The 18,784-nt window shown below is 46.3% G+C and overlaps 1 protein-coding gene across 1 annotated transcript in view; it reads right to left on the bottom strand.

Annotated features, from left to right (window-relative positions):
• Positions 1–5,152: 5,152 nt before the first annotated feature.
• Positions 5,153–18,784, bottom strand: part of EXOC8 (exocyst complex component 8) — a 32,987-nt gene continuing 19,355 nt past the window's right edge. Inside the window, exon 2 of the mRNA XM_083176364.1 lies at positions 5,153–7,760. Coding sequence (XP_083032490.1) covers positions 6,155–7,760 — 1,606 coding nt within the window. The 3' untranslated portion in view covers positions 5,153–6,154. The remainder of the gene's footprint in view (positions 7,761–18,784) is intronic.

Raw genomic sequence — 18,784 nt, 5'->3', positions numbered from 1 at the left:
AGCATTTTTCTCACACCAGGCTATGAACTTCTTCCATATCACATGGTAGTGAGAAGCCGTGACTGGTTTCCTGGCACGCGTCATGGTTGTAATTACAGAGGGATGTAGTCCCTTGAGGCCTAATATCTGCCGCTCAACCTCCAGGCCGTTAAACGCAGCTGCGGTAAGTCCTGAAAGACAAACGGTCCCTGGAGGAGATCTTTTCTTAGAGGAAGACGCCACAGGTCTTCAAACTGCATGGCCTGAATGTCCCCGTACCAGGCCCTTCAAGGCCAGTCTGGAGCCACTAGAATGGCTTCTACTCTCTGGTGTCGAATCCTCTTTAGCACCCGTGCCAGCAACGGGAGCGGTGGGAACAGGTACACCAGCTGAAAATCCCACGTCCAAGTCAGGTCATCTACTGCTGTTGCCCCTGGATCCCTGGTCCGGGCACAGTACCTGTCCAGCTTGTGGTTCAACCGTGAGGCCCATAAGGTCGATCTGAGGGAGCCCCCAAAGATCTACCAGGTCCTGGAACACCTGAGGGTGAAGTCCCCACTCCCCGGGGTGGAGATCGTGACGACTGAGGAAATCCACCTCCCAGTTGTCGACTCCTGGTATAAAGATGGCCGACAGGGCTTTTACATGGAGTTCCGCCCAGGAGAATATCCTGGTGGTTTCCCTCATACAGGGCATGCTCCTTGTCCCTCCTTGGCGGTTGATGTAGGCAACCGTAGTTGCATTGTCCAACTGGACTTGTACCGCCCTGCCCTGCAGCATAGGCTCCGCCTGTAATAGGGCATAGTGAACAGCCCTCAGTTCGAGGTTGTTTATATGCAGCATGGATTCCATCGGAGACCAACGGCCTTGCAGGCGGACTCCCTGTATCACGGCTCCCCAGCCTCTGAGACTGGCATCTGTGGTAATCAGAAGCCAGTCCTTTATCTGGAAGCAGCGACCCGCCAATAGATTTGGCAAATCTAGCCACCACTGCAGGGAGAGTTTGGTCTGCGCAAACAGGCAAATCCTCCTGTGCATTTGCTGGGGGGATCCTGACCATTTCGTGAGGATATCCAGCTGAAAAGTCCTGGAGTGCAACCTGGCATACTGGATGGCTTCGAATGAAGCAACCATCTTGCCCAAGAGCCTCAGGCAGAGGTGCACCGAGACCCAAGGGTTTGATAGGACCTCTCTTACCAATTCCTGTAAAGCTGACGCCTTTTCAGCCGGCAGGAACACCTTCTGCTCCATTGTGTCCAGAGTCATACCCAGGAACACCATTCTCCGGCTCGGGAGCAACGAGGATTTTGGAATGTTTAAAATCCACTCGTGGTCTCTCAACACCTGCATAGTCAGATTTAACGCACTTCTCAGGGCCTCCTCCGATCCTGCCTTGATCAGCAGATCGTCCAGGTAGGGTATGACATTCACCTGCTGGAGCCTGAGAAGGACCATCATTTCTGCCATGAGCTTGGTAAAGACCCGCGGGGCAGTTGACAGCCCAAAGGGTAGCGCCTGAAACTGGTAATGGCTGTTTCCCACCGCAAATCTTAGAAAGACTTGATGGGGAGGCCAAATTGGGATGTTTAAATAGGCGTCCTTGATGTCTACAGAGGCCAGAAATTCCCCTTTTTCCAGGGAGGCAATCACCGACCTGAGCGACTCCATTTTGAATTTGAACACCTGCAGAAAGGGGTTCAGCGACTTCAGATTTAAAATGGGCCTTACTGAACCGTCCGGTTTGGGGACAAGGAACAGGTTTGAATAGTAACCCTGGCCTTGCTCCTGTCTTGGTACAGGTAGGATTACTTTGGACAGGAGGAGCTTGTGAATTGCTCCCTGAAAGAGCAACTGATCCTCCACTGAGGCTGGGAGGGCCGACTTGAAGTAGCGTCGAGGAGGGGGCCTGGCAAACTCCAGCCTGTAACCTAGCGAAATAAGACTCCTGGCCCAGGAATCTAGGCACGAGGCGTCCCACACCTTGCTGAAGTGTAACAGCCGGGCCCCCACCTTGAGACAGTCTCGTGGTGGGTGGACCCCGTCATGCTGCCGGCTTGGAAGCGGCAGGGGCGGTGGAACGGTCCTGATGACCTGAGGGGTTTGGCTTCCTGAATTTCCCTCTAGTGCCTCTGCTAGCATTAGAGGCGCCTCTGGCCTTAGGGTGGAACTTGGACCCACGAAAGGACTGCTGGGAGGGACCAGTGAAAGGGCGTTTTGCTGGAGTGGGTGCTGATGGGAGGAACGTGGATTTTCCTGCAGTAGCCTTAGAAATCCAGTCGTCCAGCTCACTACCAAAAAGCCTCTCCCCTAAGAAAGGTATGCTTTCCACACTATTCTTGGAATCCACATCAGCCACCCACTGGCGCAACCACAGAGCACGCCTAGCTGACACGGCCATTGCAGAATTCTGCACGTTTATAGCACCCAATTCCTTCTGTGCTTCACAAAGCACCCATGTCGTGTCCTGAAAGTGACGCAGGTTTTCACCTATCTGAGCCACAGACATGTCCCCCAACAAACCCTCTTGGATCTGCGTGGACCAAGTATAAATGGCCTTAGCCATCCAGCAACTGGCCAATACTGGGCGTTGTGAAGCCCCACTGGCCGTGAACATAGACTTAAGTGTTGCTTCAAGTCTCCTATCTGCACCATCCTTGAGGGTAGACACCCCAGGAACTGGCAACAGCACCTTATTTGAAAGGCGGGAAACAGAGGAATCCACCGCTGGCGGTTCCTCCTACTTTTTCCTACGAACAGGATCAAAGGGATACGCATTTGTGAACCTCTTTGAAAGCTGGAACCTCTTTTCAGGGTTCTGCCAAGCACCTTTAAAAGCACTTTCTAATTCAGCCTGTTCTGGGAAATACACTGGCTGTTTTTTCTGGGTCATTAAAAAGGAATCTCCCTCAGAGGGTTCCTCCATAGGAAGCTCTAACACTTCCCTAATGGCCTTAATTAAAGCCTCAGAACCATGAACTAAAGACTGCTCCTGAACAGTATCCTGTTCATTTGCCCCATCTCCCACTTCAAGGATGTCATCATCATCAGAGTCAGGGGCCATTGCAGTAGCAGGCCGCTTTGGAGGCTGAGCAGGGGGAGGGGTGAGAATATCAACCCTGGCAGATAACATGGCTAATTCCCTTTGCACCCTCTGCGTCTGCTGTGTATTTGCAGAGAGCTGGGAAGCAACAGAGTCCATCAGCGTTTTTATGCTGCTGGCCCAGGCAGGCTCTTGACTATCAGCCTGTGACCCAACCACAAGTTGTGGGGGCACCCCACTGACCTGAGTGGTTACACCACTGGGCTGTGGCAGCATACACGGCTCACAGGTAACCTGTGACTGTGAAGCTGGAATAAACTTTGTGCTGCACACCATGCATGTTAACTTTTTCACCATGATGAAGCAACGGGACACCCCCAGCAGCGCACACACACACACAACACCCACACCTGATGTACTGTAACTCTACACAGTATAAGTGTAATACACCTCTGTATTAGAGACTATGGTGTGTGTACAAGTGGTTAACTAGCCAGTGGGATAAACTCAGAGCAATATGAGGAGACCAGTACACCCTAAACCTTAACTCACGGATTTGAGTGAGCTGGTAACGCACAAAAAACACAGTGATATATCATACACAGTATAAATAACACAGCTAAGCAACGCTGCTGCGCTGTTATAACTTGCTGTCTCTGCCGCTGCTGCAAAGGATCAAATCCACCACGCCGCTGAGGAGCTATAATGGCGACCTCTGGATGCGTGAAGAAGCAGGAAGCAGAGACAGGGCGCGCCCAGCAGTGCCTGGTCCCGCTCTGAGCGAAGCCCCGCCCCCTTTACACGGAGCTGGCGCTTCCAGTATATTTAAACTGGCATAAGAAGCGCTTTTCACATAAAAATGTTTAAAAATGGTGGTCCAGCGGCATCACCCTATGCCAGTGTGATGAAGGGGGGGTCGCGCGGTCCCTGCGAGAGGGCCGCCGCCATCTTGCCGCACGGAACGGTTTTGGGGTGTCCCCTTGTGGGACCCCCAACCTGTACTCACCACAGAAGTATTCGGACCAGTCAGGGGGTGTGCCGCAGCTGGGGGGCCTGCTCGCTACAGCGCAATGCTGTGCGGTGACAGGCCCCACTCAGGACAGATTATCCTGCAGCATGGTCAGCTCTGCACCTTAAGAGGTCGGGGACTGACCCTACCCCTGACACCCTCGAAGTAGGACAGCTGCCTGGTCAAAGTAGCGCCCCAAAATAATAAACTAAATAAAATTTGAAGAAAAAGTCTGGAGCATCCAGAAAGCACTGCCTCTCCTGAGGCACATTTTTCTAAACTGACTAGTGGAGGGAGATAGAGGGGAGGAGACAGTGCACCCACACTGAAAGCTTTAATGTGCCTGTCTCTCCTGCGGAGGATCTCTATCCCCATAGTATAACCCAGTATCCCATTGGACGGTAGAGAAATACAGCATTTTTTTTTTTTTTTTTATGCATACTCACAATTTTGTATAAGCTTCATCACTGTGTTCACCAGGTAGTAGTTGGTTTACTAATAGTGGGACTGCATGGTCCAAGTTTGGTTATTATTGGCACACCAGATCTAATCTGGGGCAATTTTCCAGTTACAGAGTACATACTCAATAGAGCTTTATCCCAGTGCTTGTTAACCCATGCTGCCTTCTACTGGTGTTTAGGAATTTCACAGGGTGCAATACGACATAGTAATTTTGCACAACATTTTCCCTTTAACTTCAGAATGGTTTCTGCATACAGGGCGTTATTCTGGTTCACTCACAAAGGCACAATCACTCTCTAATGGACAAAACCACATGCACTGCAGGTGTGCAGAGATAGTTCGATTTGGGCGTTTTATTGTTTCTGTGCAGGGTAAATACTGGCTGCTTTATTTTTACACTGCAATATAGATATCAGTTTGAAGTACAAAACACACACAAATCTAACTCTCTATGCACATGCTACATCAGCTCCACCTGCAGTGCATATACTATAGTTTTGCCCATTAGAGAGTGATTGTGCCTTTGCGAGTAAACCAGTATAACCACCACAGTGCACAATAAATCCAAGCAAAAATCTGCATTATTTAGAACATCATTAACCCATTTTTTAAATAAATCAATTTTCCCAAATCTCTAAAGTAAAGAATTGAAAAAAAAAAAATGTTGATCACTAGATTTTATTTAAATGTAAAATATATACATATTTTTAAACACAAATAAAATAATGACATTCAAGTACATACAACGGTTTAATTGCTTAATGTTTGTTATGCTTTATTTTAATATAACATTTAAAAAGGGGGAATTTTATATAGAACATGATGGCTGGGAAGTGCAAGTTAGAATTGCATGACTGTACAACCACCACCATTACAAATTTTCACTTGCAGGCTTTGCAGGATTTGAGTACTGTATTAGATAAGTGTGGAAGAACAAAAGACAACATAAATACTCACAGGACAATCTATATTTTACAGGTATAATTGTGGCCCAGAACCAAACAATTTTTGCTTACAAAATAATAAAATTTATATTGTTATACATGCAAGAGTGTTATAAACAAATATATCATATTCCTGATAGCTTAGCTTTGCGAGAAACACCACACAAATGCCAAAGGTAATTTCAGACAAACTGGGAAAAATGACATATGAACTTTGAAAATTCTAATTTAGATGGATATTAGGATTGCAACATTCTGCTGAAACATTGACATGTTTAACACACCTTCAGATTAACAGATTATTCATGAAGACTTGACCCCACTAGGGATACTGATGCAATTAAATTTGGTGAATAATTTTTTGCAACTGAGTTGAGCAAATATGGAAACAGTCATACTGTGTGGTTTCATTTAAAGCACTTGTTTCTGAGCAAGGCATAATCAAATATTTTACTGAAGATATGGTAGATCTAGTGCAGATATAGTGCAGATCTGCACTATATTGTCTTGGCTGCCCTCTCTATTTCACTGCCAATTTGCGCTCACACGGGAGCGCGCATTGGCAGCGCATCGGGCTCGCAAGCCCTAAAAAAGCATGCAATATGGCTTCCGATGTTCACTATATCGGCAACATCGGAAGCCATATCTGCCCGTGTGTACACACTATTACAATAAGTAGTCCTCACTGGAGCATATCTCATAAAAAAAATAATTGCATTGCTAGACAATGGATGTAGTGCCAGGGTTAACACGGACCAATCTAGATGCATTTCTCAAATCCTGCAGTTGTTTAGCTGGCTTACCAACACCCTCTTCAAATCTCTTTTCAACAACAAGAAGAACAGTATCATACAAAAACGATGCATTTTGCCTTATGAATGATTTCTTTTCTGATTCTTGCTCACATCTCAAACTGTAATCTACATGTTGAATTGAAACCAGGATTATTTCCATTAAACTTTCCAGAAGAATCATGTGCAATTCTGGAAAGTACAGTTTAAGTGCTTCTTCTAAAAATGCCATGATCTGTTTTGTGAAGGCTACAACAGTGTAACTTAGGTTTACCCAACAGTCTTCACCTGTATACTGATCAAAACTGTTTATACAACAGTTTCGCATTTCTTCTTTAAGCTTTCCTAAAGCCTCAGGTGTCATGAGGTTCATTTTCCTCCACATTTCTTCAGAATTGCGATGTTTTGTGGCCTCAATAATAATATCTTTGTTGCTTTGCAAAGCAGCTTTTATGTCTTTCACTAGAAAGGAATGGAGTATGAAGGTTAGATCTAAACCTATTTCGCTAAGTTGCTTACAATGTTCTTTTGCAACTTTTACACACTCTGCTGCAGTAGAAAGGCTTTCCTTACTATCAAAGACCTGTTTGCTAAAAGCATCAACAAACATCTTCAAAGCAGAACGGGACCAAACAATGAAAGCAGAATAGCAGCCAATATTAATAGCAAAATCCATCTCAAACTCTTTGGCTGTCTCAAGCATGCTAGTAAAGAAGACATTACAAAGTTTATGTATATAAAGCAATGTTGCTCCCTCAATTCTCAGTTGACGTATAGCAGTATGCACTGCAACAGCTCTGTTCTTCAAGAATAACTCACATGCTTTGGTAGACTGACCCAAACGAATAAGCTGGGAGACTGCTCTACGTGTTGCCTTTGGTCCTCCTCTCAGAGACCTGTCTGGAGAAAGTTCAAAAACTAAAACATCAGTTAGCTGCCTAACACGCACATCAATTTTCGCTTTCAATTCTTGCACAGAATGACTTGAAGGTTTATCTTGTAAATAACTATTTAAATTGTCCAAAAGGTCAACCGCTGCTTCAAAGTGTCTCTGGGCTATACAGACATCCAAGTCTTCAGGGAGGTCTTGGATCCATTCCAAAGACAAGTCTACCTCCTCCTCTTCAGCTGGCTTTTCTGCATTCAAAAATGGGTTACGTGATACGTCTGCCACAGTAGGAGAACACAGAGCAGCGGCATCTTTTTTAGACTCTTCATTCAAAACTTTATTCTTTTTTGCATCTTCCAAAAACTGAAGCCACTCTTTCTTTATTTTTGCATTTTCTGCCTGAAAAATGCGACTCTCAGGAAACATCAGGATCTTGAACATATCTTTCATGGGTGGGTTTTCTTTTACATTCACTACAGCAAGGTCATCCAAGTTATGTAGTGCATCATATTTAAATGCATTTCTGCGACTTGGGAAGTACGTAGCTATAAGCAAACAGTCATTCATCAGAAAAGCATGAACTTTCTGAATAAGGGTCATATTATCAACATCAAATTCAGTCAGGTCCCCATTATATACCAAGTACCTATAGGGGAAAGTAAACAGATTACACATTTAAAAAAAAAAAATTCAAATAAGTTACATTAAAAGAGGAAACATTAACAAAAAAAACAACTTAATGGCAATGATAAAAATATACTATTTTGTTAGCTAATCTTGTCTATATTATAGTTTAATTTGACCTGTACTTGTTAATACTGGCATAATACTGAATTAAATAAGTGGATCCATTGATCCTTATACTATATAGTGGCTGGCAAAAAAAATCCTGCAAGTTAATTCAGTACTGTAGCATATTATATATGTAAATTCCAGAGACTAATTTAATGTGTACATGGATTTTTTAATGTATTAATCCTTTGAGTGCCAACGTTGCTGCAAGAGATCCTCAAAATATCAGCTAAGAATTACAGCGTCGATGGGTGAAATATTTAACTAAATTTAAATTAATTGACTTGGTTGTACTTGTATTTATTTTACTAAAAGAAGAGTCGCTGTGTGCAATGCTGGCATTTTGCACTTATGTTTTGAGGATCTCTCACAGCAACGTTGGCACTCAGGTTAAACTATATTTGTCTTAATATCACTGTATGAGCTCTCTCTAAGTGGTTATTTAACCAGTTCCTATATTTTTGATCTATATAGCAGGGTTAACAGGATGCATCCTTCTTAAATGCAGCAGCATATGGGAATAGTGGATAGTAATACAGAGGTAATATTTGTGTGATATATATATATATATATATATATATATATATATATATTATATTGGGTACTTGTTTCCTAGCACGGCCACACCGATTAAGATCGGGGTGGTCGTGCTGAAAAAAATCGGTCGATCGCATCGCATGCGATTTGGTCGCATGCGATGCGATCGACCGATCCGACCGATTTTTGACCCGATTTTTTCATTAAATCCAATGTAAATTGGGTCCCTGGGACCCAATTTTACATTGGATTGAATGAAAAAAATTCCAAACCCCCCCAAATTGAAGCGTGTACACAGCGCCCCACGATAGACGGCAACCCGAAGCGTGGCGAGCGCAGCGAGCCCGCGAGGGGCGGCGGTACGCGTCCTCCGACCTTTTCATGCCCTACTATCCACTAGGGCGTGGAGTGAGAATAGAATAGTGTGGCGAGCGCAGCGAGCCACCGAGCCCGAAGCGTGGCGAGCGCAGCGAGCCCCGCGAGGGGACGCGGATACCTTCACAGGTAATCGCGTCCCTTCGCGGGCTTCACAGTTGTCGGCGTCGCCACGGACACCTGTGAAGCCCGCGAAGGGACGCGTTTACCTGTGAAGGTATCCGCGTGCGCTCGCCACGCTTCGGGCTCGGTGGCTCGCTGCGCTCGCCACACTATTCTATTCTCACTCCACGCCCTAGTGGATAGTAGGGCATGAAAAGGTCGGAGGACGCGTACCGCCGCCCCTCGCGGGCTCGCTGCGCTCGCCACGCTTCGGGTTGCCGTCTATCGTGGGGCGACGACGGGGACATTTTTAATGTGAAATGGGTCATATTGACCCATTTCACATTTTTTAACATTTTTACACCATTTCAATGTTAAAATTTTTTTTAACATTGAATCCTATGTAAAAATCGGGTGCATCGCGTCGGGACCAATGTTAATGGTCCCGACCGACGCGATGCCCCCGATATTTTACAGTTCCCGACAAGATTTCAATGTTAAAATTTTTTTTAACATTGAAGTCAATGCAAATATCGGGGGCATCGCGTCGGTCGCGTCGGGACCAATGTTAATGGTCCCGACCGACGCGATGCCCCCGATTTTTGTTTCCTAGCCGGCAAAATGGACCTGATTTCAAAGGAAATCGGGTCCATCGGGCTAATCGTGTCCCTTAATTAAGGGACACGATTAGTTACGATTGTGGCCGTGCTAGGAAACAAGTACCTTATATTGTATAGACTTGGGTAATCAAATAAGTGCACAACATAATTTTATTAAAGGTTGAAATAGTAGTTTAGGCCACAAACAGTAGAATAATACATACAAACGATAACAGCAGGATGGGTTAATTATATAGCAAGTGTAAAGTGTATGGCTGCATGTGGTAACTGCTAATTACAGTGCATCTGGAAAGGATTCACAACACTTCACTTTTTCCCCCCAAATTTTTTTTGGTACTTATAGGTTAGTTGGGCGCCACTAAGCTATTTGCTTAGTGGGCTATTCTGCGTAAGGAAAATCGCATCGCATCTGCACTTGTAGTGTCATGCGAAGCATGCGATAGTAGAAATTAATGTTTTGTTTTTTTTCCGGTATATTTTTCCCGCTATTATCTTATCGCATCATTGACCACACATTGTACGACACAAACACTTGTAATGGGATGCGATATTAAGAATGAATGTATTCCCTTCTATTTTAGGTACCCCCCCATTATCCATACGACCCCATATTAACCCCCCCCCCCCAGCATGCACACCACCCCATAATGTTGAAAGCGCACCGTTGGCCCACTATCCACGTGAACCTAAAGTGCGGCGAGCGCAGCGGAACGCGTCCTCCGACCTTTTCATACCCCCACTATCCACGTCGGCGTGGAGTTGATTTTATATAGTGTGGCGAGCGCAGTGAGCAGACGCGGAATACATGTAAAGTAATCCTCACTGCGCCCGTCACACTTGTGGCCCCCTCATACGCTCAATGTGCTGTGTATACACTCCCGAATCAGGGTCCACAACGTTATAGGTATGATTGACCCTGGTGTGCTCGTAACCGGCCACTACCAACTCATCAGTTTTTTAGGCACACCAGCCACTATAGATGACACTCCCAGGGGCAACATATGTGGTTATCACATCCAGCAGGGTTGTGGCGTTTCTCTGCGTTCCACTTCTTTCATAAAGCAGGCCCCCATCTCTCGGCATATGCCACCGAAGACCCACTGCTGTGTCCCACGTTGTACTTTCTCTTAGTGTAGAGTAGGCTTTCCCAACCACGGTCCTCAAGGCACACCAGCAGTGCAGGTTTTGTAGATATCCAGGTTTGAGCAAAGGTGTCTTAATTAGTACCTCAGTGATTCTGATTAAACCATCTATGCTGAAGCCTGGATATCACTAAAACATGCACTGTTGATGTGCCTGGAGGACCGTGGTTGGGAAAGCCTGGTGTAGAGAGTTTCATCCATCTCTACAACAAGTCCCAGTCCTCCGGTCTGCTGCTGAGGGTGGGCAAGTAAGTCATAGGTACATGAGTCTCTCATTAAGGCATTGTACTGCACTGTCATGGCAATGCAGATCCCCAGCTCCCGCTCACAGTACGCCACACTAGACAGTTCATGCGCCAGGAATAATTGAAGCGTAGGAGCTTAACAAAGGGGAGACGGCAACCTGGGTACCACAGCCCAGCACGCACGGCCACCTTTTGGCGACAGGCCTTAATATGGCACCTCCAGGTACATTCATTTACTGACAGTCTCATGGTGTGTCCATTGACGTATGTATTATGTGCGGCATGTAGAATGCTGTGCTCCTTACTATGCACTGCTGTGGGGGGACACTGAGGCTCACTGTGCGGGACTTCTAAAGTCTGGGGAAAGGAGGCAGCTGGCATAAGGTATGTGGGGGGGGGGGGGGGGTTGAGGTGGACGGTTTGGCATATGTGACATGGCAGAGAGGAGGAGGCTGCCATAGCAATGTAGGTAAGCGCCACTTATGTAGCATAATATATATTAGACCAGGGTTTGACAGACCCCGGTGGCCAGGTCTGCACGGCAACCAGATTCTGCTTCCTGGCAACCATATTTTTTGGGGGAGGCCGGCCGGGTGCACTTGCCGTAACAGCCGAGCACTGCAGGTCCACCCCGGCTATTACAAAACTTGAGCATGTGGGGGCCTGGCCTAATCACAGTGCACCACTGAGCTCCTGCTGATCCCCGCTGCATCTGAGGTCTGAGCGCCTGATCTGTCTTCCGGATACCAGCCGCCCGATCCCTGCTGCCTGCAAACCAGGTCCCATACTGCCTTCCCGCCGGGTCTCCCACTTCCTACACACCTAATGCTTTGCTAACTCCTCCATTGCCTGCAGTTCCCAGGCAGTGGGGGTGCTGGCACCAGCTGCCATCCAGCTCCTTCCCCAGAGGCTGCATCCTCCTGTGGGGCAGGGACTTCTGGCTGGTCAGCACCCTGTGACAGCAGATGGATCATGTCTCCCAGCAGAGTGCTCTAAGAGCTGGCTTCTGCTGCTGCTGATAGTGCTGCACCTTGAGACGGGTGCTTCCCTCCTGAATGCTCTCTGCTGCCACTGTATTGCACCAAGAGAGTGGCCCTGCTGTCTGTGAGGTTGTCAGGTTCTCTCAGGACTCATGCTACTATACCCCTCTACCTTCCAGTCTGGTAAGTCCACTGTCCATTTTATCTAACTAAAGCCGCTTCCTTGACACCCCCCCTGCAGCTTCTGCCAGACCCCTGACTTCTACCACCCAAGGGTGGGTGCACCTTTTCTAATGCTAGGGACACACCTGACTGATTTGATAAACACTAATATAGTGTTCCCGCTAGGCTGTTTTAGCGGGGCGCTGCGCCCTGCCCGATTTTTAAAGTGCAAAATGCGCCCTGCCCCTATGGCAGCGCCCCGCTAAAACAGCCTGCATTGTCCCCTCTGTTGTGACCGGGGAAGCCTGGCGTCGCTGTACTTAGTGATGCCCGGCAGTGTACAGCCGTCCGGGTGGCCAGGATGCACCCCCTGTGCGTGACGTCGCCGGCCGGTCCCACCCCTTTTGCGTGACGCCGCCGGTCGGGCCCGCCCCTTTACGTGACGCCGCCGGCCGGGCCCGCCCCTTTACGCGACGCAGCCAGCCGGGCCGGCCCTTTTTCGTCACGGCGTGGCCCAGGCACGCCTCTTTTGTGACGTCGGCGGCTCGGGCACGCCCAAAACAGTGACGTCGGCGGGCCCGGTCCGACCCCCTCCCGCCCTGCCCACCCTAGTTCCTAGAAGGAACACTACTAATAGGAACTAAAGAACAGTATAATGGCAGTTATTCGGGTTCAATTTTTAACGTGTGCGCATGTGCAGATGCCTAGTGCAGAGCACATGGGAATGCCTTGTGTGCACGGGGGTGTGTGTGTGTGCGCGCACAGCTGACCTCAGTAGACCCGGGGGGGGGGGGGGGGGGGAGGGAAGAGAGAGGGAGAGGGGAGAGAGAGTGTTTAGGTAAAGTGAATATTTCTTGGCAACGTTTCGGGGCTATTTCACCCCTTTCTCAAGCCATATAACAAGTGCGTGTCCCACCCCGCTCTCACCGTGTGGATGACGTCACTGCCGTCAGCTGAGACGCGGTGAAGAGCCTGGGAGCTTCAGCGTCTGGTGACCATGGCAACCATCCTGGTTGCAGACGCTGTTTAATGTTCACCTGAAATGATATATACACAGATAAACGTTGATCAAATAAGAACAATAAGAGACATAGTGATGCAGTGAGAAATAATGTATGAATAAGTAATAGGTGGTGTGGATCAGTTGGTCACCAGCCTGTTGTTACAGTCATTAGGTCGACATGCATTTAGGTCAACATGCATTTATAGGTCAACATGGGTCATAAAGTCGACCTGGGTTAGGTCGACAGTCAAAATGTCGAAATGGTTTTTTTCACTGTTTTTGACCCGAATGTCGACATGGACACAGGTTAAAGTGCACCGCTGTGCTCGCCATGCTTTGAGCTTGGTGCCTCGCTACGCTTGGCACACTTCTTTGTTCTGCCGCCACGCCCTAGTGGATGGTATGGCATTAAATACCACCTGTCGCCTCAAAAAACAGTGAAAAACCCCATGTCGACCTAGTGACCCGGTCGGCCTAGACACTTGTCAACCTAATGACGGTCTAACAACTTGCTGGTGACCCAATGACCGTATCCTGTAATAGGACCCTGTCTAGCAGGCATATGTGCAATACAGGTGAATTAAACTTCGTCCTGTGACAAGCTAATATCTTGTATGATACAATCGGACAAAACATATATACTCCTTCTGACCTCTTCTATCAAAAACAGTCAGAACCATACTTAGGAAAATATGTGTGTGGAAAACGTGTATCTATATTTAAATTTAAAAAAAAACAACAGACAAGCATCTCTGCACTCGTGGACTGTGACATTCTGGACCTCTTTTTTATTTGAAAAAAATATTATATGTCTATACTAATGGGCTATTGTTGCCATAATGGATGAGTGCCAGTTGGCTGAGAATGAACCCAGATAAAACAGAAGTCCTGATAATAAACCACAGGACAAGACGACAGCATAGCCAACTGACAGGTCTTATGCTCGGGGCACAGCATTAAAAAGCTCTGATCACGTGCGGAATCTTGGTGTGGTCCTGGATAGTGGCCTGACACTTAAACATCAGGCGTCAGCCACAATCAAATCCTCATGCTATCATCTAAGGAATATAGCCAGAATCAAGCACTTAATTCCCTCAGAAGACCCGCCTAAAGTCATACATGCAGACTAGACTACTGCAATGCTACCTGGGTCTCCCATCAGAAGAATTGCACCGCTTGCAGCTGGTACAAAATGCAGCTGCCAGACTATTAACTAACCAGCCCTGCTCCTGCCACATAACTCCCATTCTCTACTCCCTTCACTGGCTACCTGTAAAATGGCGAATTGTTTTCAAGATTGGCTTACTCACTTTCAAGGCCCTACACGACCAATGCCCAAGGTACCTGCAGCAGCTGCTGATTCCTTAAGGTGGCCATACACACGCAGATTTATCTTTCAGATCTGGCTGGTTGGAACAAAAACATGGTTATGGATGAGAGCAAATGACTGTTGAACATTTGCTTGGAAATGCTGGAAAACTGTCACTCATCCATAACCATGTTTTTGTTCCAACCAGCAAGATCTGAAGATAAATCTAACTAGTGTATGGGCACCTTAAAGGCCCCCATACACTATGCGATTTTGGGACGATTTCATCACTTTGGGCTGATAACCGGCCCAAAATCGCAGGTGTGTGATATCTGATCCGATGCGCGGTCCCGTGCGCATCGGACCGGATCAGGGAGGTCGGACGGTCTGCACATAAGATCACGTCCGACCTCCCTGTATGCATATGCCTGCCCACCTGACAGGCATATGCATGCAGGCAACCGGGGGAGCAGTGGGACGGGCAGCGGGTCCCTGAGCGCTTGGCTGGCGGCGCCGGCGAGTGCTGACCTGGCCGGCGGTGTGATGATCACAGTCTCTCATTCTGCAGCGCTGCGGGACGGGACGCGCAGTGGCGGCGGGTATTAGATTTTTAAAAAACCTGTCAAATTACTGGCCGTTTTTAAAAAATCTAGGTATTTTAAAAATCTAATACCTGCCACTGCACGTCCCGTCCCGCAGCGCTGCTGAAAGAGAGACTGATCATCACACCGCCCCGGCCAGGTCAGCACCCGCCGCCCCCCCTGCACCTCACCGCTCGCCCCCTGCTTCCCGACATGTGATAAATCGCAAGCGATTTATCACATGTCAAATTTGGCTCATCAAGTGCCAAATTGTATGTGAGCCTCCCGGGGAGCTCCCGGGCGGCTCACAGGAGAATTGGGTCCGACTTGTCCTGAGGACAAGTCGGCCTAATGTATGGGGGCCTTTACTCTCCTACTCAATTACTACAATCAGTTGAAGGAGGACTATTAACAATACCCAGAATTTCCCTGAATTCATCTGAGCTTTCAACTTTGTTGCCCCAACTCTATGGAACTCTCTTCCTTGCACAGTGAGAGAAGCCTCCACTGTAGAATCCTTTAAAAATAGACTAAAAACTTACCTATTTACTCAAGCATTTTACTGATATCTACTGTTAAGCTTGTTTTGTATTTTAAGCTGTAAAGACAATGGTAAAGCACTTTGAGTCCTATTGGGAGAAAATCTCTATATAAATATCATCATCAATTATTATTACTATAATTCCCCAGTAATCATATCCAGGCTGCTTTGTAGTTAGGTTATTAGTAGCCGTTATAAGCCTATGGCAGGCATGCTGTGTCTTATAGCGTTACAAGTGAGCGACTTGGTGATGTGGTACAAGTGAGCAGCCAGCGACGTGGCATTTTGCTGAATTCAATCATAGCATCGCCACCATACGCCACAAAATTATTGATCAGGTCCCTGTGTCTCACTGGGAAGGGAACAGGGGCAAAAAGTTACTAAGTTAGAAGCCAAGTGGATATACCAACTAGACAAAGTGCACCCCAGAGATCTTAAGGAGTCACTCTGGCTAGGATGCTTTCTGTAATTACACATGGGTAACACTTGATGCCCAGTCTCTGGTAAGAAGACAAGTTGGCAATAGATTAGGACAGACAGAAGGCATCATACATAGCCTGGCCATATAGAATGGGTTCTAAAATAGGCGTAGCTTATCAGGCACTATAAGATCCAGCATGCCTGTCATAGGCTCATAACAGCTATTAATAACGTAACTACAAAGTAGCCTGAATATGACTACTGAGGAATTATGGCAACAATAGCCCATTAGAATACACATAGTAGAGTCTCTGTTAATTTTATAATAATTTTTTCAAATAAATTTATTTTTTTGCGCAGAGGTCCAGAATGTCGCAGTCCATGAGTGCAGAGATGTTGTTTTTAACATTTATATATAGATACACATTTTCCGCACACATATTTCCTAAATATGGTTCTGACTGTTTTTGATAGAAGAGGTCAGAAGGAGTATATATGTTTTCTCCGATTGTATCATAGAAGATATTACAGGATGTAGCCGGCTTCATCTTTGCAGGTGCTGGCGAAACCATCGCCAGCTCCCGCCAGGGGGGCACTTGCGCACGAGATGCCCCCGTGGCAACTGAGCTCCCCCCGTGTCCCCACCGCCGACGTTCCCACTCGCTGCCCTGACCCCACCCGTCTCTCTGAAGCGGAGACGGACATGGACCCGCTACACCACCGCCCAGAGACTGGGACGAGATGCAAACGTGTCCCAGTTTAATCCCTCTCCACTGGTGCTAACCAGAGGTGAGGTTCTGGCCGGTGCCGGGACTGAATGAGAGGCGCTCCATCTGTAGCTTGTTACAGGATGAAGTTTACTTCACCCGTATTGCACATATCCCTGCTAGACAGGGTTCTATTACTTATTCATACATGATTTCTCACTGGATCACTATGTCTGTTATTGTTGTTCTTATTTGATACATGTTTATCTGTGTATATATCATTTCAGGTGAACATTAAACAGTCTCTGCATGCAGGACGGTTGCTATGGTCATCAGACGCTGAAGCAAACAGCAGCTTAGCTGACGGCGGGGACTTCTGATGACGTCATCCACCCGGTGAGAGCAGGATGGGATGCACCAGGAACTTGCCGGTGACATGCTTCAGTGGCAGTAGAGGAGAAGCAATGGGGCAGATGTATGAAGCCTGGTGAAGAGATAAACTGGAGATAAAGTGGAAGGAGATAACGCACCAGCCAATCAGATCCCAACTGTCATATTTCAAACACAGCTGATTGGCTGGTGCGTTAACTCTTCCAAGTTATCTCCACTTTATCTCCAGTTTATCTCTTCTCCAGGCTTAATACATCTGCCCCAATATGTGTTAAGGTATTTAAGATTTTTTGTCACATTTTATTGCACTTGTATGGCTTGAGAAAGGGTTGAAATAGCCCTGAAACTTTGCCAATAAATATGCACTTTACTTGAAAACCGTCTGAGTGCCGCCTCCCAGCTATCTATTTGCTGGCCAGAGCCAGACCTGGTCGTTGGAAGGCACCTGGGCAAGTAACCTATAGCAACCAATTGAGTGCCGCTTTATTATATACACACAATCAAATAAAATGTTATTGTTTTGTACACTAGTCCCAACAGAAAAAAAGTCTAATTCACATTGTCTGGAACCTGACTTGAAACTGTCGGATCTATTTAGAGTCTTAGACAGTTTGACCCTGAATAGGCAAAATCAGAACAACATTACAGAGTTTAAACAATTAGACAAAAAAAAAAGTTTAAATCTACAACTTTAGACAGGCGAGGCAAACTAAATGAGTTGACAGGCAGAATGCTTTAGACTGGCGAGAAAAAAAAATGACCTTACATAGTAACATAGTAATTAAGGCTGAAAAAAGACGTTAGTCAATCGAGTTCAACATATCTAACTTGTAACTACTGACTTGAGTAAGTCATATCTATAGGATTCCCTTAGTGGTCAAAAATGCATCCAGTTTTGATTTAAATTCATTAACAGTCGTTGCTGTAATCACCCCCACTAGCAATGAGTTCCAGAGTTTTACTGCTCTAATGGTGAAGAATCCTCTTAATTCAGTACAGAATTTATTTTCCTCGAGCCTCAGTACATGCCCGCATGTCCTAAGTATAGGTCTGTTAGTGAACAAATCATGTCCTAATTCCATATGATTCTCAATCCTGTATTTGAACATACTAATATCACCTCTCAACCCCCATTTCCCGTAACATCGGGGTCTTAATATTGCATAATGGAGCAGTTTCAATGCTATTTTTGCTTAAGGATGGCGAATTAAAAGGCCGTCATTCCATAGGAGGCAGCCCTCATTCCGCGTCATTCTGCATGTAACATAATATGTGTAATGGTCTTAGCAAGATGTGTACTCAAAATATTGTTCATAGGTGTAATCATTTCAGAAATATATATATATATATATATATATATATATATATATATATATATATATATATATATATTTTATAATATATTATATTATAAGTCGTGCCCTTATATTAAGGCTGAATCCAACTAACTGATTTTTCCCATAGGGAACTTTTCGGATGGGGGCATGGTGTTTGAGGGACTGCACCTCAAAAGTGACTGGGCGTACTGAGCTGAAATTTGGCATGTATGCGTAGAATCGTCAACCGGTGCTGCGTGCCAAATTTCAGGTCGAAATATTAAAAAAAATAGGATTTTAATACCTACCGGTAAATCCTTTTCTCTGAGTTCTTATGGGATACAGGGAATTTGTTCATAACAATGGGGAAAAGAGGGTTTCCGTAGGAGACAGGCACATATAAACTTTTATACAGGGTGTACTGGCTCCTCCCCTCTGCTCCCCTCCC

The sequence above is a fragment of the Crinia signifera genome, chromosome 3 (assembly GCF_055691185.1).
Source record: "Crinia signifera chromosome 3, ASM5569118v1, whole genome shotgun sequence".
In the NCBI taxonomy this organism is placed as follows: Eukaryota; Metazoa; Chordata; class Amphibia; order Anura; family Myobatrachidae; genus Crinia; species Crinia signifera.
Note: the sequence above shows the minus strand (reverse complement) of the source record. Positions and strands in the feature narration are given on the sequence as shown.